Here is a 20,568-nt window from a genome sequence, read left to right as displayed (position 1 = left end):
TTTTTTTTTTTTGTTTTTTTTTTGTTTTTTGTTTTGTTTTGTTGTTGTTTGTTTTCAGTACTTACTTTGTAGTAATGAAAGTTTTTTTGTTGGCTAAAAAGAGGGCCAACAATGGCAGACCTCCATGTCAAACATGAGATACTTAATATGTAGTATTTATTGGCATTAACGTCATAGATTTAATTGCAGAACCATATACTGCAACATCTCTGTGGGCACATTTTGTTATTAGGCCAAACAAAAAAGGCTCGAAACCCCAATAAGGTAATTTGTCGGATTTGCAGAAAAAAGGTGGCAATCAAAGATACTAAGACCATTAATTAGAGGCTAATTGCTGTAAATAAACAAATGGAAGTAAAAATCAAATCATCATTTGCAGGGTGTCTGTCTGTTTTGGTTACAGAGCAGCTTACAGTTTGTTCATCACCTGTTTCTCTGTGAAATGAACAGGGTGTGTTAGGCTCAAGTGTGTAACCCAGTGTATCAAAACAAGTACATGTTTGTATTACATCCCCCTCCCAGAGACCCCTGCCAGCTCATGAAATATGAATGAGGGCCCGTGTGGGTCCTTGCATTCATTTGTGTGTGTGTCCACATTTATCTGCACAAGGACTGATCAGCCAGTCTGTCGGATCGTTTACACGAGGACAAACCCTCCACCCCTGCTGAGACAGCTGTGTATGGGTGCATGTGTATGTGTGAACTGAGAAAGAAAAGGGGAAATAGATGTGACTGAAGCCGAGTTCTACAGGGACCGTATGATAAGGTTGTAACTGCTGGCCTCTTGTTGATCTATGTGTAATATCTTTTAATCTGTTTTGCAAGTATTCTTTGTAAAATTGAGCAAATCTACATTTCTTCATTGTGTTTTTTATCTGGAGTATTGGAGAAACAGCATGGCAATTTCCCCTAGACACATCGTCCTGTAGTTGTTGCAATACTGATCAAACTTTCATCCATCTTTCTTCCTCCTCTCTGTTTTCTATCCTTTAGAAAGCAACCTCTTTAGCGCAGTGGCCAGCGTGAGAGCAGAGCACATGAGGAGCAGAAACGACTCACCATCAACATCCTGACGAGTAACCTTGCTTCTGCACCCCACCACGCACCCGCCAACTCCAGAAGTGGGCGTCAGCAGGAAGGAAACGAGCGACCACTCCTCCTGCCGGCATGGTAATACACTTCATTGTTTATAGGTACTGGAGGTTTGGGTGTGTGGGTGTGAGAGTGTGGATTATCCACAATGGAGAAAAGACTCTTGTAGACTAAAAGGTGTAAAAGTTCAATCTGATACGTTTTTCTTTTTTAGACATGAAATCAGATAGTGTGCCTAAGGCTGCCAGATAGAAAGCTGATAAAAAGCTTTTTCATTGGAGATAGGGAAAGATGAGAAGGAAGACAGGACGAAGAGACAGAGGAAGTGAGAAAATAAAGGACAATGAAAGGAAATAGAAGACTGTCAGGGGGAGGGTGAAAAGGAGTGCGGTGATTAACAGAGAAAAAAAATTTTAATTATGACTGTTGGCTTTTCAGTACATTTTCTCAGCTTTTACTTATGAATTTGGGAACTTGATCTCTATTCTTTACAATCGTATAGGGATGATATGTGCAATTAAAGCTCAATATTCACCCATTATTGTCAAATGACCTAAGATGTATAATGAATTGTCCTTTATCTAAATTTTTATGGCAGTCCAGTTGCTTTCTAATGTGTCTAATAGTGTAGAACTCATTTTTCTTTATGTTAGAAGAAACATAAGAGTACATAAAAGAGTTCAACTGTGTGAGGAGGAGAGGATGGCTCAAAGGATCAAAGAGTGCAGTGGAAGGAGAGAGAATGACAACAGGGAGCAGATAAGACCATAAAAACATAAGTGATGGACAGAAGCATGGGAGATGAAAAGCAGAAGGGATGTTGAAAGCAGAAAGGGAGGTGTGAAGTGGAGAAGTGGGTAAAAGAAGAGGTAGAGGTAGAGCATGAGTGAGACGAGGGATTGATTAATGGTCTTAGCCTGTGACAGTGGGAGCCGCTCCCCATGGGGTTGGAGAGGGGGGCCGAGCAGAAGATGAATTATTAAAAAGTGGAACAAGAGGAGGGAGGAGGAAAAATGGGTACAAAAAGTGAGTAAGTGGAAATATGGTTTGTGAAGAAGAATGGAAGAATAAAGAAAAGAGGAGAAAAAAGAACAGAGTGTAGGCAGGAGAAAAATGCATGACTGAAAGAAAACAAGGCTGCCGAAGGTGCTGAGGTTGGGCATTGCAGGAAGGGGGAACATGGCTGAGCTCATAAATAACCAAGGGTAATGAGACCAGTGCATGCCAGTGTTGCAAAAGCCAGGACTGTGATTAATCTTGACTGAGGGTAATGCAGCAAAAGCTGACCTTGATAAGGGTGTCAAAATGTAAACCTCATAATACAGGAAACATCTTGTTTATATTGATGTTCCTCTGAGCATTTAACACATTAGACACATTTTGGCTGTCTTAATTTCTTTCCCTGCACCTTCATGACTGCGCTCTTTCTTTTGTTTTTTGTTTTTTTTTTCCCTTTCTAACTGTATACTTGGTTGTCTTGTCGAGCCCATGTACACAACATCTGGGGCACTCTATTTCTGGGGAGACACTGAAGAGGCTGCCTTATAGTCTCAGTGCTTGAGGGATTCTGCCACTTTCTACACTGTTTAACATAAAACCAACACAATTATAATGCAAGTTGTTTTTAAGTAAGTAATGTGTCTTTAAAGGACAACTGCAACTCAAAGTGCTTGACAAAAGGAAAACAGTTTTAAATATGCAATTAAACATTACAGTAGTCATAAAACAATCAACATAACAGTTACCCTATATAAAACATTAGGTTAATTAAAATCAGATTTGAAGGTAAATGAGTAGAAAGAATAAAGCTAACTGATCACAAAATGCTGCAAAAGATACAGGGTAAAGTCTGACCCAAGCTGAGCGTAACTCTTGACTTTCCTTAAAGACGGAAGTTTTAAGCCTAATCTTAAAACACAGTTTACTGTAGCCTCATCAGTAATCTTGATTACTGATTGGGGGCTGGTTTTATGTTTGTTGCAATTATCCGTAGACAACAAAATAAAGTAAATATAAATATATTAGTGAGTTTGTGAAATCTTAAATCAAAACATGTTGGAAAAAAAAATTAAACCCATAACAATCAATTTCCAAAGAAATGTGTGTAAAATGTAAATAATAAAGAATCCATTGAGCGGTTTAACTGAATAGGTAGGCTTTCCTTTGTGCAACTGTTGAAAGTCCTCATTACAAAGAGCCCAGGATTAACCCAAGCGCCTTACACCTTACTGAATTCCACAGTTTGCAAATCACTGGCGACCTGTGCAGGGTGTAACCCCGCCTCCTGCCTGCCAGCAGCTGGGGATAAACCTCACCCACCCCCATGACCTGAGTTGGACTCATTTGGTATAGAAATTAATGTATGTATGGATGGATGGATGATTTGCAACCCTGTATTCAAGCCCTGTATTCAACTACAAAGAGAATAAATCAGCATCAGATATGATTATTTTATATTGATTTTAGCAACATGCTCCAAAAGAATTTATGAAAGTGGCACGTTTTCCAGTCTGCTTCCTAACTTTTTTTTTCTTTTAATGACACTTTAAGCATTTAGACAAATGCTGTAGTTTTGATAGGAAAATATTTTCCTGTCAAAACTTCCTTTATAATAATTTCTTTCAGAAGCTCATGTCTGCCACACCAGGAACTATAAAAAAAAACAAGCAAAAAAAAAATATGATCTTATAATGTTATGTGATAAGTTTGTTGTTCAAACAATATATAACAGTATATTCTTTATGTTAAAACTATTACATTCCTTTTTTTTTTTATAAGGGTCCATGTACAATTTAAAACATAAATGTTGCCATGTGATGCGTTGTACCAGAGTTAGCCTTAGGCTAATTTACATAGTTTTTGTTCTGTTTTTTCATGATATTACAGCATACATACATACAAATGTCAAATGTTTCATGTTTTTAAAATTGGATTTACATCTGAGATTAGGAAATTGTTTGGGATAAAACAAAGTATACGGTTGCCTAGGTGACTTATTGTTACAAGAATTCACTGTATAACCTGGTATGCAGGTACTGACCCATTCAGTATGTATCGCTTGAACCTGCCCGGCTGAAAACTGTACAGTCACAACTACAACATCAGTTGTGCAGAATGAGATGTCATGATGAAAAATTTGATTGATATAATTCCCTGAATCTTTACAATCTACCGCCACAGTGTAATATTACATTTCGATTATTAACTAGTTGCATAAACTATCCTTAACGAACCAGTGAAGCCTTCCCATCATAACCAGATGTGTCATTTGCGTGACAAAATGTGTCCAGTCTTCTGGTGCATTCCTAACTTGATTGAGAAGTTAGTTTGGAGACATTCACTTTGTTTAATTTTATTTGCAAATTTAGTATATTTTCATATCTTCACTTACACAGTGTCACAAACATTTTTTGACCTACAAGGTAACTTTGAAAAGGTAACTCTGAACACCAAACTCCGAACTGCCGGTTACTGCATGCACATGTGCCCAAGCCAAGACCTACATGTGTCACATTAATCTTCTATTTCTTATTGCATTCATCATTTATTTTCTAAAATTTTTATATCAAATATAATATTTTATCATGAAGATAGACCACTCCTTAATACACTTTAAGTTTGTTCAAAATGTGCAATGTCAACTCACCTGCTTTTAGCAGGGAGGTCATAAAGTTTTATGGGCAACCGATAAATCTTTTAAACTAGGCCGATGAAATTACCAGAAGTAAACGATACAGAAACACACACACACACAAATGAAAAAACTGTTCTTTAGTACAAAGTATACTACATACTGATGTTGTTGGATGTGGGTTTGTAAGTTTGACTGATTACTGGCTTTAAATGAACATCATCCCTGTTGAACCGAGACAGTCTGGGTATATCAATGTCATGCACTGTCATGTTTTTAGCTTTGTAGCTTTCTCTCTAACTCATTTCTGGTATTTTGCTGCAGCCGTAAGCTGTAGTTTTGTTTATATATTCTGATGTATGTGTACACAGCTATCATGTGTATCTCTGTGTGACGGCGTGCATGTTTGGTAATTTGAAAGACAGCTAGGAAGAGAGTGCACAATAAAACAGGATAGTGAAGTGTGGTGCGGCTGGCCTGCCAAGCAGAGTGTAGATAAATCACAGGATGAATTTTTAATACAATCCCCCTGAGGCTGCTGGATGTTGCAGAGAAGGCACTGAGTTGTTTTTTTTTTTCAGCATTGCTTGTCCTATCTTTCAAACCCTTTTTTGAGATGGATTTTTTTTTTTAAGTTTTTGAGTTTTCTCCTCTTTTTGAACTTTGCATGGTTTCTTTTTTTCCTTGTAGAGGTGTGCTGTCTCTCACAAGACTTTTAAAATAGTTTTACCAGATATTTATAGATGATAATGTTTTTTTCTTCTTCACTGGGCTTCAGTTTTACTGTGAGCGTTTTTTTTAGCCTGTGCTGTCAACATTTAAACAAACAATCCTTTGTTTCCACCGGAACTTTCTAAAAGTAATTACATTTAGCTTTTCTATTCTTTTCTCTCCTCCTACAATTTGTCACCTTTGATTGTATTGTTGAAATTTTAGAGGTTTTATTCATGTCATTCATTCTTCCTATCTCATTTTTTCTATCTTCTATCAGTAGGCCTGCATTATGATTGTGACACATGACTTATTAATAGTAAAATCACATCTCGTAACGCTCGCTGTATAAGCACACATGCACATCCAGTACAATATTCTTAAATGCTGCTAAAAGAAATTATAGGCATTTTTTCTACATCTCTGGCAAATACATTGGGGACAAGTATTCCTACCAATAAAAAGCGTCATCGCTCCAGCAAATCTTGTCCTTGGCATTGGATCACGCAATTTATAGCAGATGGCTACAAAGCGACAGGATGAGACTAGAGGAGCCTGGAGGAGACAGGCAGGGAAGGAAAGGAAAGCCATTGAAATCTGCTGCATCTAAAGTAAGTCGCTGCTACTGACAGCGTGCTTATCCGAAGTGTTTCTGTTGCAGGACATTAAGGTGAGGTCTGCAGGTGATGGATGTGGATATATGTGGGGAAAAAATAGCTGCTTCATGTGTGTATTTCATCCATAATTGTCATTTATTTTCTTTGTATTTGACTTCTGTCATGATAATTTTTTTTTTTTTTTTGCATAAGTGCACATTAAGTTGTAAAATGCTGTGTAATGTAGTTATGTAACATCGGCCTGCCAGCTGGTAGGTTTCACTGGAGCATGAAATAGAGTGTAATTGGCATTTGTGTTGTCTAAAAGCACCATGCAGCCATGGCATATGAAGGTATATGTGTGCACACGCATATGCACCTTTGGTATGGTGTGTGTGTGTATGCGAAGAGTTTTGGATGCAGACAAAATGCTTGCTTATATCTATGTTGTTCATATAACTAAAACGTTTTTATAAATGGTTAAGAACATAAGATAAATAGTTTATAATACACTTAAGGGGGTTAAAAAGAGACTACCTGCTTGTGTAAAATGTTTCGTGTGTATAAATTCTCATTCTTTATAGTAAATATATCATCCCATAAATTAACTACAAGCACTTGGGGAGTGCAGACTTCTGCCAAGCCAATTTTTATTTATTTATTTTAATTTTTCTTCTTCTTTTTTTATGCAAATGATTGTGGGCATTATTTTTTAACGGCATAAAGAATCTTTAAAAAGAAATCCTGGCATGTCATGGCCCGCCCCTCCAGTTTGGGAACCGCTGGATTAATGTAATGTATGTGTGTGTGGTGTGATCTAGCCTACTGCAACATGCTGGCAGATCTGAGGCTGAATGCATTTTAAAACCTTCACTTAGGAAAACTGTAAAACTAAGCAAACATACAGAAAATACATCAGTACCTTACTGGAAATACATTCATTGTCTCAGGAAAACTACAATTAGGTTACATGTGAAATGTATAAAAAGTCGATAAGTTAGCTTAAGGCAAACATCTATTGAAAATACCAGTGGCAGCATAGTGGTTAGCATGAGCGAATGGACTAAAGGGATTAAAACAACTTTCTCCATCAACAAATGTATACCTCAACAACATTCTTTGTGTTCAGTTGCAAATTAACTGGAACACTTAAAGGCAAATGTTTTCTGGCCATAAAGGATAAAATGAAAAACATATTGTTATCTTGCCTTCCAAATGTCTTCAGAACTACACATATATATATAACCACATTCCTCTGAAAATGGTTCTAGACTGAAATAAATGAAATAGCAGCAAACTGGCCAAGTGAAAAGCTGAAAGACCTTCAGGAAGCCTGGAGAACTTCTGCTCAAGATGACTTTTAAAGAATACAGGAAAATCTGAGTCCTTAGAAACAAAATATGAAGAAATGAGAAGTGGCTTAATTTAGCTGATTTTTACTTCTGTAGGTCAGTTTTAGGTTAATGTAGTAAAATTAAATGCAAACTTATTTTGATGCTGGAGGCTAACTAGATCACAATCCCCGGGATTTAATCATCATGTGTGATTTACTTCGCCCTTGCATTAATGCTCACATGTACATTACATAGGACAGGGGAAGAAACTGCCATTAAACAACTGGTTTCCATGTTGTTTTTCAGTCATAGAGCTCACAGTCATAAATGAGTATTTTTCAAAAATCACATAACAACTGAACTCTCATCAAAGTTGTGAACCTGTGAAATCTTGATTCAGTTCTTATCGTGGCCACAGTAATTTACTTATCATGTCCCTTGTCTAGATGTCTGCGACATTATCTCTCTGGCTCAGAGGGTCGATTCTTGTCAGTGAGTCCCACTTAACCGCTCTGATATACATGGTGATCAGAGCAGCTGGGCAATAACTCCCCCACGGTCGAGGTGCACAGACGTGCATACATAGATTCGTAGGCACTCTCCCATCTCACAATGTGGTTTATGACTGCAGAAGCCCCCATTAGCAACAGCTCATAAAATCCACAACTACTGCTCTGTTAAGCACTGCTTTCAGAAGACACACATGAATAAGATACACTACACAAGTATACACTCACACTGTATTATTTTGTTTTTGACTTTTTACAAAGTCGCTTCACCTGTACTAAAAAGCTCAAATGAAAAATTAGTCATCTTAACAGAGTTTTTGCTAAAAGAGGGTCAATTTGATGTTTTCTGACTGACATTATAGTAGATTAATAAAAATCAATTGAAAGCAGGATTTTCAGGGACACTGATTGATTCTTGTCAAACCAGATCGCTTTCGTACCGGTGATCAGAGTTAAAATACGATAAAGCTGATTTCATGATGTCAGCGTATCCCTTCAGGCTATCTGAATTCACTCTGCCTCTCTCCAGTTAGCCTTGACAAAGTGTTGGAGAATCACAGTTGAGCCTCGGTGGGAATGGAGTGTGCAACTCTGCCAAATGTTCCCGTGACACTCAACATACTGAGCAACGCAGGCTGTGAGGCTGCAATTATTGTGCAGCGCTTGTTCTCCATGCTGTTAATGGCTTTATCTCACTCACTCCAGTGAAAGAGAATGTCACCATTTCAATTAGGATTGGGATGAAGTGTGTTTTGAAGTGTGTCCATGTATGTGTGTTTTGTTGGGTGTATGTACTCATGCATTACTCATCGTGTGAGGACATTAATCTGTTTACTCAATCATGGGGATTGTTTTTCCTTTTGGGATGACAAAGGAAGTCCTCGTGACATGAATGTAGGTTTGAAGACTTGATTTAAGGTTGGGGTCAGGTACGTAGTGGTTAGGGTTGTCTCCAAGAAATCACAGCAAGTCAAGGTGATGACCACTGAACTGGTGGATAAGACTGTGTGTGTGTTTGTGTGTGCAGGTGGTCCTTGGGTTTAAAGTAGATTGATAGTACCACTCAAACTCAACCACTCTGCAAAGGTCATCACTCCTCTTTGAGTGTGTGTGTGTGTTGGTTATGATCACTGGTTTGTGGGTCTCTTTAAGGTCATGTGTGTTGCGGTGAATAAATGCAAATGTGGGTCTTAGAGATAAGCAGGGGTAGTTTCCAGCTTGGTTGCAGCACCTTCCTTATGCTGAACTGAGACGCTCTGGTTTACCAGCATTCCTATAAAAAATTAACCCAATTCTTTGGGTCATGTTATAATCAGACATTTTTCCTTTAAAATAAATAAAGCGAAAACAGAAATATAAAGGCCAGATAAAATAAAATTGAATTTCAATTATTGAAGCAGAATATTACTATTAATGACTTTAAAATTCAGATTGACATAAGATTTTGTGTGCAGATGACCCATATAGTTTTTTTTTTTAACACAATGTTGCTGAGAAAGTCCTCTTCATTTTGACATTGAGCTTTGAAGACAACCATCTACTGAAATGTGACATAATGAAAGGGTGTAAACAACAAGCATACAATTTCCACGATACTCTCTTATGAATCCACATAAGCACAGAGTCCCATCTGGATGGTATTTACTACAGGATGCAAATCACCAAAGCTACACTTGCACCTGCTCCTCGCTTTAAACTTTTTACATTTAATTCATCTTTTCATTCAGCCTCTACTACCAAGTGGGATTTTATCCTTTCTCCTTTTTAAAGATTCTGGACTATTGCCTTCATTCCACCCTGTTGTTATCTCTTTTCTTCCTTCTAGACTTCTGCGCCAGAGCTCCTTTCATTTTCTGTCATTTTCTCTCCCCTGTACCACCCCCACCTGGTGCTCCTCACCTGGTGTCCTTCTCCAATGATTTTTCTTCATACACCTCCTAGAGAGTAGAAGGTAGCAAATGAGAAAGACTGAAGAGCTGACTTGAATTCACAAGGCCAAAAATGTTGGATTGAATTAGGACAGGTGGACAGGGTATAAGGATGGTGGTGAGATGGATTGCTGATAGCTGTGTGTACATGTGCATCCGTTCATGTGTCTCGAGGTCAGTGTCATTTAATGGGAACTGTCAAAGAGCTAAGAATTGATTCTGCCTATAAAAGCGATACATGCTGCATTAGCCAGAAAGCAACAGAAAAGGTTTTCCACACACAGTGGTTTCTTTTTTAAGGTATAGAAATTTGCTAATGCGATATCTAACTTAACCTGATCTAAGCCATGTATCGTTGTTATTTATTTGTTATTTCCCATTCTCCTTTTCAGAGGTCCTTCCGTTCCTTTAGTAACGATGACCGCCACGTCATGGCGAAACACTCCACCATCTACCCCTCCTCTCAGGAGCTAGAGGCTGTTCAGACACTGGTTTCAACCGTTGAATGTGCCCTTAAACATGTCTCTGATTGGCTGGATCAGAGCAGCAGCAACGTTCACAACCAGCTTGACAGCCAACCAGCAGACACAGAGGAGGATGACCCTGGTGATCAGCCCAGCGAAGAAGCTGAGGAATCCAGCGACAGCTACAGGTAAACCGATGAAACATTGTGGATCTTCCACAACAGCTTTTTTCTCATTTGATAAATTGTGATTGTTTGATGGAAAATCCAGAGATATACTAGTCAATTGTCTGATTTGTCAATTGTCTTAATAACATGTGTCACTGCTTTTTACACTTTAAGAGACCATTTATAAGTAGACACAAGGGATGAACTTCTACAAGCACTTGGTTGCAGGCTGGCATTGCTTTACAGGAAATAAACTCCAATACTTGACAGTCTCTGGGCATGCACAATCTGCATGGTTGGCTGTCTTCATGAATCTCTTTATTACTGGTTCACCTCTTCTTATTAAAGTGGTGAATCGCTCTGTCTAATCCAATTTTTAATGTTAACTTCAACATTATACTTAAGTCTTTTTAATCAGTCAGAAAGCTGGTTATTTTGCTGAGCAAATGAGGTTTGGAGCTCTTTTTATTAGACCTGTTGACCTGGAATGTGATTTTATTTATTAGATGCAATATAAAAAGGATTTTGTGTCAAATTGAACATTAATAATAATGTATAATATAATAATGAAAATGCAATTTGATAACTTCCTGATAGCTGCAGTACAACATACCTTTCAGTGTTATACAAATTAATTAGGAAATTAGAATAGACGTGTACATACAGTTTAAAACAGCAGAAGAAATGTTGACTAACGTTTACTTCTCTTTAAAAACAGGGAATCCAGCAGTGGTGGCGTGCTTTGTGGAGTGATGAGGATTGGTCTAGTGGCCAAAGGACTCCTGATTAAAGGCGACATGGACCTGGAGCTGGTGTTGATGTGCAGAGACAAACCAACACAGACACTGCTGGACACTGTCTGTCACAATTTACCCACACAGATCCAGGTTAGAGACACACACAGGCATGCATACCATCACTTACTGTACTCTCCTCCACCTCTGTTTCCTTCCTGCATTTGTTCATGAACCTGCTGTTAAAACACACAAAATTTCTCCTTAATCCACAGTGTCAATTAAACATACTTTTTTTTTCTTTTTCATCTCACGGTCCTCTTATATGTCTGAAATTAAGCTATAGAATTTGCTACTTTTCCCTACCACATGCATGTGAGCGTGCAGAAAAGCATTTCGGGTGTTAGTGTGAGCATAAGCAGGCAAGAGATCGCAATATCGTCAAGTGTGAAGATGAGTTGTTATGTCAGTGTGCCGTGTTTCCTCATTAACAAGTCATGGCTCTGAAGTGAGGCTCCTGACTTTCAACCACACTTGAAGACACACAGAAAAGCACAAATATGCAGGATATATTTCACATTTCTCTCTCTAGTTTCAATATGCCTTTGAGCCCCGATGTCTTTATGTTTTATAATCTAGCAATGAACAGTTTTCCTTTTTCATATTTAGCCCATCTTGCTATGGATTGGACACCCTCCTTGTAAATTCTTCAACCAATCAGTCAATAACTACTAGTAAATAACTACAAAAATGTCAAACTGTTCTTGCCCAGGCTGGCCAGAGCAAAAATTACTGGGCAAATAAATTCTACCATATTTTATGTTCACTGTAATGTTTCCTGTAGGTGTGTGTTTGCCTGTGGGATAGCGGCGGTTGTATTATGCTAATGGATGTATTATCTCTATGCAGGGATGAATTCATTATCTTCAGTGATTATTAATCTTGACCACACACTTCAGCTGTTTGGGTTACTTAAGAGTGTAGGCTGAATGATGCACAGGTTTTTTACAATTATATAAATGCGTACCAGATGTAGAGTTAAACTTATAAACATTATTTATAAAACTAATATGTATGATGAAAGTTTGCAAATTATTTAATTTTCATTAACTGCACTATTGAATAATTATCAGATGATTTGACAGCCTAAGAAATTAATTACCCCTTTGTTTTTATTAATTTTTGTAATATATTTTTTCAAAAAGTGGAGGCTTTTTTTCCTGCTTGTATCACTTGTATTTCAATTTAGCCCAGAACTGTATTTTTTTAGCTTCATATTGGTTTCTCACATTTTCTTTTTTTTATATTTCACATCATATTCCATTTTTTTTCATATCATATTCTTGTGTCATATCTAGTGTTGTTGTCACAGCACTGAAAAGCTGTTAGAGTTTCTGATCTATTTTACATCTCTGCTCAGTCATTCTGTGACTTTGGCCTCTGTTCATCCTTTTGTGTTTGTTTTAACACCTCACAGAAACTGACAGAAGAAAAGTACGAAGTAACAAGCTCCTTGCCCGAAGCAGCCATCTTGGTACAAACCACAACAGAGCCCAAACTCACTCTGAAGATTACCCTTACCTCCCCGGCAATGAGGGAAGACTATGATGAAGAGGAGGAGGAAGAGGAAGAGGAGGTCGAAGAGGAACTGGAGAATGGGGAAGAAGGAGAGGAAGCAGAGGAGCTAGTGGAGGAAGAAGAGGAGGAGCAGGGAAAGGAAAATGGTCAAGGTAGGGGTGCTGGGATGGGATGGAGACAACAGGTTTTTCTCTGTTTCTCAGCCTATACCCCAGTGCACACACAATAAACCTAATTTTATGTTAAATATGTATATGTTGTTGTAGAACTCAGTTGTTTTTTTGCTCTAGATAAAAAACAGGTTTCACTTCATTAGCTGATGCTTACACAAGACAGGAACAGGCAGAGGTATAGTACTTAGGAAGAGAAAGATCTCAAGCAGTACTGAAGAAGTAATAACTGCTTGACCTTTGATTTTGACAGATGAGATATTATTTTTATCACAGAAGGTCTTAATTAAAATGAAAGAGCACACGCTGGTAATTTAGGTTGCCCTCTGAAGAAATTCTCTTATTATACTGATTAGATAACCAGGTAAATAAACACAAGTACAATATTCCACGTCTGTAACTCACAAGAATGTAAAATTTAATTATTAGTTGAGTGAAACTAACTTTATGTAGCACAACCAGGGTTACACAGTTCTTACAGTCACCAAAGATAAAGTAAATGCACTGACAAATTGTTTCTAATACAAACACTAAATAGTCAATAAAAATGCCTGTTTAAGTGATATGATAAGGCATAAATATCTCAGATATACAGTCTGCAGTTCCTCTTTCAACCATGACTTTCCACCTCTATTTAAATGGACTTCTTTTAGCGCATTGGAGTAGCCGCTCATGCCGTTCCACCTCTCTAGAGATCACATAATCACTCTGTGACATAACCTGAAAGCTTACACAAGCACACCCAGCTACTTAAGTTCACACTACCCTCCACAAAACTAATAGAGAAATGCCTCCGTTGGTATAGTCTCAAATATTACCATTTACGTTATCGGTTGGTACTGATTCCTCTTTAAAGGACAATCTTTTTACGAATCATGTATTGAACTGATTAAAAATATTAGTTTTTTTTTTTTTTACCCCAGAATTTTTGTGTCTTATAGCAAAGCAAACAGGAAAAGAGTTTTAACTTTCTACTCAATATAGATAAGGAATAAAATTTGTTGAAAACAGTATTGTCAAAAATGTGATAAAAGCAGTAACATGTAAATTATGAAATAATTAAATTAAATTAATTGGTCTATTTAAGTAAATATAAGAAATAGTAACATGGAACTCTGTCCTTCACTATTGGTCATTTTGTAAGAGACGTTCCACTTCTTACCACTAACTAACTAACTTCTAACAACCAATCACAAATCAGGTGCTAGCTCACCAAAACCAAGTAAAAACAAACATCTTACTGGAAAAATGAAGAAAAGGCAATATACACTTCAGTTTGGTATAGACACAGATCTGTCAGTAGCTGACCTCAGACCTGTGTTGCTTGGCTACACTGCGGTGCGTCGGTTAATAGTAGCTGGTAGCTTGAAAGCCTGTGGAAGAAAACACTGAGATCAAAGATGCATTGGTGTGTCTCCCTCTGTATTTTAGCACTATAAACAAAGTCATGAGGGAGCTATTGTACGATGTCAGACAAATAAACCTGCTATCAGCAGACCAATAAAAAAATTAATAAAATTAGCACCATTTATTTACATTATAAAGAAGCTTCTCCAACAAGTTCAACATACATGAAAGCAAAACTCAATACACCCAACAGGGTGTTAGGTTTAGGATACATGCCAGAGTTGACACATGAACGAATTGCCTTATGTTCAGTCTACTAACAGGAATTGGTTATAATTAGTTGTGGGTAGCTTGGGAAAGCAAGGCCAACGGGCCAGTGAAATCAATAACCAAGCAGCAGCAAGCTGCCCATCCATCCTGTGGCTGCCGTCCAACCAGACACTCAGCTCTCAGAGCTAGATGAGAGATAGCACGAAGGTTAGCTGTACATCATTCCTCAGGCCTCAGCAAAATGAAGAGAACCCCTCATATTTCCCCTCACGCACACACCAGGAGGAGAGCGCGGGCTTGCTCAGAAGTTCACACTGGTACAGACAAGGGAAGCCACACACACACACACACAGTCATATTTCGTAGCTAATGGATAGACACACCTGTCACACTGGATATCTAATCACTCAGATTTAAGGGGATCATATTTTAAATGATGGGGTCTGACTGTTTTTCCCAGTAACACAAGCATCAATATACACAAACACCTGAGGGGCTGCCCATGTTCTTCCTGCTCAAATATAAATAAAATAAATATATTTTTTATTAATTTATCTAATTGGTTTTATGTATTTGGAACAGCAAAGGGTAATGAAGATCAGTACAAAATGCACGATGTAAACATTCCAGATCATAGCAAGAATGCTAATTTCCACCAGACCAAATGCAGGTAAGAAGACAGAAGAGAAACATCACACAAAACCTTTACAAGAACGGATAATACAATAGTTTACAGAAACAAACCCTATACATAATAACACACAGTGAACTAAAATTATGTCTTTGTCTATTTAATTTATTCTTCTATTTTCATTTTCTTATAATAATGGGTTTCACGTTAAATACAAATTTTCCAATGAAATATTTAAGCGAAAATAACGTGCATGCATGCATACTGCATGCGGACAAGCTCTGTTAGCACTCATACAACTCACAGGCTTTGTGTGGTGGCAGAGCCGGAGTGGGATGGAAAAATTAGAAAGGACGTGATACCAAAGAGGATTTTTTTAATGAGACTGAGGGGCAGGAGGGCATCAGTAACACAGACAGAGATATAAATGATAAAAGAGGAAGCGGTCAGCAGAGAGTTTCAGAGAACTGTGGGAGGACAAGCATGAGCAGAAAGATAATAATGATCCACTGGTAGTAGCGTAGACCGATGTGTAGCTGGGGCCACTCTGATAGAACCTAACTTGCATATTGCCTGCTAATAACACTGGTTTGCATTGACAATATCATAAAGATGTTGCTATGCATTAGACACTATTGAGATTTTAAGTCACTTTTAAGCAAAAGAGAGCGATGAGAAAAATATTTACCTTCAGTATTCAAATGTATATTCAGCTTTATTTATTTCATGCAGAATAAAGTGTCTGTGGAAGCTCCACTCATTCATACTCAGCTGCGTTTGATTCAGTTTTGCCTTGCAAAAGCTTTGCAGTCATACACTCTGTCCCCATGTAGTGGTGGAATCGAGGAGACTGTAGTAACTCAACCAACTTGGTGTGTTGAGCAGCATGAATCAAATGCATTCATACAAACAGTATAAGAATGCTCCTCTTTTACCACAACGTTCTGACTTAAACCCTGCCTTGATCCCTCCTGTGTTGTGTTTGTCTCAGATTGGGTCAAACAATCTTAGATTTTTATATTTTCTTTTCAGCTGTACTTTAGGAGCGCTTCATTCTGTGTTTGCCTGGAGAGGTTGTTGAATGGCTTTCTCTGCACCATTTCTTTTATGAGCCTGTGAAATCAAGTGCACCTTAAGTAATCCAGAAGAAAAACAAGCTCCTATTTTGACTCCTGGCTGGTGCAGACTGGATCAAAATTATCTTCAAATACATGAAGGAGAGATTGATTTATCTCACTGGGCACAATGAAACCACCGGCCATTACTTTACCCAGACACAGTAAATCAAACACTCCTTAAGTATTTGTTAAGTGTATGTCTGTGAAGAGCTCTCCATCCCACAAAGTTGCATCTTTCCTTGTGACACTGGTTGCTCTCCCTTTCACTGATTTACCTGTAACTGGATGGATGTAAACTACTAAACAGTGTGTGCAAATTTCAGCACATCTTTTCTTAGATAGGAAAGACAGTGAAGCCATGACACCATATGATGCAGTAAACACTTGTAAGATCGATCACAGTGCTGAAAATGACAGTTTAAATTGCCAGCTTCAAGAGCATTCATCTCAGATCTGTGAACAGTGCAGAGAGTGAGCACTTTGTACAAGGAGAGAACAACTTAGTGGCATGAAAAGCACCTTGTATGTACCAAATATTCATGCACGTGTGTGTGTATGTATGCTCTCATGCGCATTTGAAGCATGTCTGGGTACATTCACACACACAATCTTCAAACACACACACTCAGACATGACGTGTGTGTGTTTTACGTTCTCTATATTGGGTTGTTGTTGTTTTGTGGCAGTGTTGGGTGCTGCTGCGCAGAAAGTGGAGGCTGAGGAGGAGGAGGAGGGGGAGGTGCTGGATAGACACAGATGTCTGTTGGCCCTGGCAGCGCTGCGACACGCCAAGTGGTTCCAGGTCGGCACCCACTCACTTCCTGTCTTCGTGCCTGATGCTTATTGTAGCCTGACGATTTCACCCAGAGATTAGACACCTGTCTGCTTACTCTGCACTGCTTATTATACTCTTAGCAGCTGTAAAGTTACATATTTCTAATATAAATTTATATGTTTATGTTGGAACTGTCACAAAAACATCTGCACCTCAGTTTGCAGAATGTTGTTTTGCAACATTGTCAGCAAAAACCATATATTATTCATCAGCTCTGACAAAAAATAACACATTTTCATTCATTAAGGTGTATTTTTGCTGATCATAGTTTCTCATTCCACTTACTGTACATAACCTGGAAAAGGGTGGATGTAAAAAGTATTGTAAGGCTACAAAAGCAATGGTTTATACTTGTTTTTCTTTTTGGCTATTGTGTGAACCTGCCTGCTTTGTACAGTATGTCAGTGCTTCCCTTTGATTCTCCTCTCATACCCTTCCCCATCTATCTCCCAACTCACTTACCTTACCAACATAAAATGAAAGAGAAAAGACGTCTGTCAGAATATACGTATGTTTAAAGGATAGCGATTCAGGATGAAATTCAGTATTTTTAGCCTTATAAACATGTTTTCTGTGTGTGGGGAGCTCCTGCAGAGTTTTAGCCTCAAAATCCCTTTATTATGACTGTGGCATTGTGGTGTTATCTGTAAGCAGGCTGTTATCTGTATGTGTTTGCAAATGTACCTCTCCTTTTTTGCTCAATTTGTTCCCTCCCCTCCTCTCTTTGTTTGATCTTATCTCTTGCCTCCCTCCATCTTTCCCTCTTTTTCCCTCTCCATCCCTCTATCTCTCTCAGGCTCGAGTGAACGGACTTAAGTCCTGTGTTATCATTCTCAGGATACTAAGAGACATGTGCAATAGACACCCCGTCTGGGAACCTCTCAAGGGATGGGTGAGTCTTTTTGCCATAGTGCTCTCAGTTAGTGTGCAGCCCCTAAAATTTGTATTGGAATGTCTCACTTCTACTTATAATAAGAGTTTTTAAAAATTAAATATTGATATTGTTTTAAGGATAAGAAGTTATTTTGTAGTTGAATTAGTGGCATTGGAAAGGTATGGCGTCCATCTATAATTAAACTGTTATACTCAATGAAATAATGCTTAGTATAATCGATATGTTTGCCATTATTCTGAACTATTTCTGATACATTATAAAAACAGAGTTATAATGTTTAAGAAGTATAATATTTAGAAAAAAAACACTTTTGTTGGCACTTTAGTGTTATCACTTTTAATTTCACAAGGAAGTCTTGTCTTAGTGGTGAAATACTTCTTTGCTGACAGCATGCTGTTCATGTGTTGTTCTTGCAGCCTTTAGAGCTCATATGTGAGAAGGCCATTGCCACCTGCAATAGGCCTCTCGGGGCTGGAGAAGCCCTGCGTCGGGTCATGGAGTGTCTGGCCTCAGGCATACTGCTACCAGGTATGACAGCAAAGATTTTAGAGCATTTGTGGGTTTTTTTGTTTTTTTTTTTTCTTTTTTTTTGTTTGTTTTTTGATTTTTTGGGGGGGTTTGTTTGTTTGTTTAGTTTTTTTTTTTCTTTTCCCCAAAAAGTTGTGAGTAGAGCTAAAGAGCTTGTTCTGTTTGGATAGAAAAGTAAATACAGCAGGACTCTGCTTGGCACATTTCCGAGCTGTTAAAGGTCATTATCAGTGACCCTGCAGAGCACAGCTGTCTGAGGGAGGTCTTCATTATGGGAGCATCTTTAATTAGGCACAGCTGAATGGCTCTTTTACAAGTTGTTGTCCATCTTTTTGAGGAGTTTTTTCAGAGGGTTTCTGTAAAAAGGGATGACAGATAGTTTGAACAGTTTAATGTAAAATCATTCATCATTTTCAGTGTCACTTACGTGGTGCCATTGAAGACTAATTGCATGTCGTTTAGCTTCTGTGTCGGTACAAAACTGATTTTGCTGCATATTTATCTCTGTGTATCCTCTGACACTTCCTCCAGGTGGCCCAGGTTTACACAACCCATGTGAGAAAGAGCCTACAGATGCTCTAGCTAATATGACCGACCAGCAGGCTGAGGCCATCACCTACAGCGCACAGGTACACACATGCACACGCATGCACACACACACACACAAAGCAACTTAGTGTTGTTATCTTCCAGCCCTACTCACCCTGAGCTGTCAGACTGTGGGAAGAAGTACGCAACACGACTATTAGCAGACAGGAAGACCTCACTCATACCCCAACCTCATACTACGTACACACACACAAGCGCACACTGTGAGAGTGTGCTTGTGCGTCTCCAGAAAGAGATGTGGTGCTGCATTTTAACGATTGGTGTGGGAAACTATTGCCATTGCAAGCCATAAATCCATCTCTGACACCCCGAGGACGATGCTTGCATGCACGCACTGTGTGCACGCGTGCTGTCAGGTCTTTCTTCACACACACACTCGACCGCACAGGGCAGCCTCTGAGCCACTTGGCTTAGTGAATCCTGCCGTCCATTTCCTTTGAAGGCAGCCTGAACGAGGCTGGAATGTCAATGGGGATAATTGTATTGGAGCAGATACAAGAGCAGATAGAAGAGAGAGAGCTGTTCTGTCAATGAGATACACCAGGCGTCATGAATATGTGACACACTCTACCTCCCTAATGGATTTAATTTAGCAGAGTCACTGTGTGCCATTTCGTTTTCTTTTGGCTCATCTGTTAAGACAAAGATACTTGTCTATAAGACACCCATCAATATGTCTGCTGAGGTCTTTCATTTCAAAGGGGAAAATATGAATGCAGGCTCTGGTTATCTTTAGCTACAGTTGCGTGTTGCAAAAAGACAGCTTGTTATTTTTTTTATGTACCTGCATATGTGGATGAGAGTCCTTCTGTGTTTGGATAAGGCCTGATCACATTTGAAAAACATGTATCATTATATCACCTTGAATAGCCAAACCTAAGGCTGCATTTCTCACCTCCTATGCCCGAAATGAACACAGCAGCTTTACATCAAATTTAATAAAAACTGAATTTAAGAACAGCATATAATTTTTTGGGTTGTTATTTTTTTCTACATTTTCTTCTATTCTATATTGTAAAGCTTTTGTACTGCAAAGTTAAAAAGATCAAAATTAATGCCAAATTCTGTTATTCTTCCACAGAAAGCATTGTTCTTTAACAACTTGAATTCCTTGTTTGTAGTCCAGTCTTTTCTGTCATTGAATACATAATTTCATGATTCCTCAGCAGCTAAGGAAGAAAAGCTACCTTGCTGTCCACCACTAGCTACTTGCAAAAGCTGCTTTGGCTAAATCTAACATGTCTTTGCCACAAGCAAAACACACCGGATATTATTTTGCTCAACGTAGGAAAGTACACAAGAGCCTCCGGATGGCATGTCTTCATTTTTCTGGTCTGAATCTTGTTACATAAATGTGTGGTTGAACCGGAGCCAACAGGTCAAACAGAGCAAAGATATTTTATGAGAAGATTCAGACAGTG

The 20,568-nt window shown here is 38.4% G+C and overlaps 1 protein-coding gene across 5 annotated transcripts in view; it reads left to right on the top strand.

Moving 5' to 3' along the window:
* Positions 1-20,568, top strand: part of LOC121630137 (spermatid perinuclear RNA binding protein) — a 73,103-nt gene that overhangs the window by 36,096 nt on the left and 16,439 nt on the right. For all 5 annotated transcript variants that reach the window (XM_041970236.1, XM_041970234.1, XM_041970238.1 and 2 more), the window contains 8 exons: positions 994-1,170; positions 10,194-10,453; positions 11,151-11,319; positions 12,644-12,896; positions 16,967-17,082; positions 17,912-18,007; positions 18,427-18,538; positions 19,070-19,167. In XM_041970236.1, coding sequence (XP_041826170.1) covers positions 1,168-1,170; positions 10,194-10,453; positions 11,151-11,319; positions 12,644-12,896; positions 16,967-17,082; positions 17,912-18,007; positions 18,427-18,538; positions 19,070-19,167 — 1,107 coding nt within the window. In that variant the 5' untranslated portion in view covers positions 994-1,167. The remainder of the gene's footprint in view (positions 1-993; positions 1,171-10,193; positions 10,454-11,150; positions 11,320-12,643; positions 12,897-16,966; positions 17,083-17,911; positions 18,008-18,426; positions 18,539-19,069; positions 19,168-20,568) is intronic.

The sequence above is a fragment of the Melanotaenia boesemani genome, chromosome 19, assembly GCF_017639745.1.
Source record: "Melanotaenia boesemani isolate fMelBoe1 chromosome 19, fMelBoe1.pri, whole genome shotgun sequence".
Classification (NCBI taxonomy): Eukaryota; Metazoa; Chordata; class Actinopteri; order Atheriniformes; family Melanotaeniidae; genus Melanotaenia; species Melanotaenia boesemani.
The sequence above is the reverse complement of the archived record's forward strand: the minus strand, read 5'-3'. Positions and strand labels throughout refer to the sequence as shown.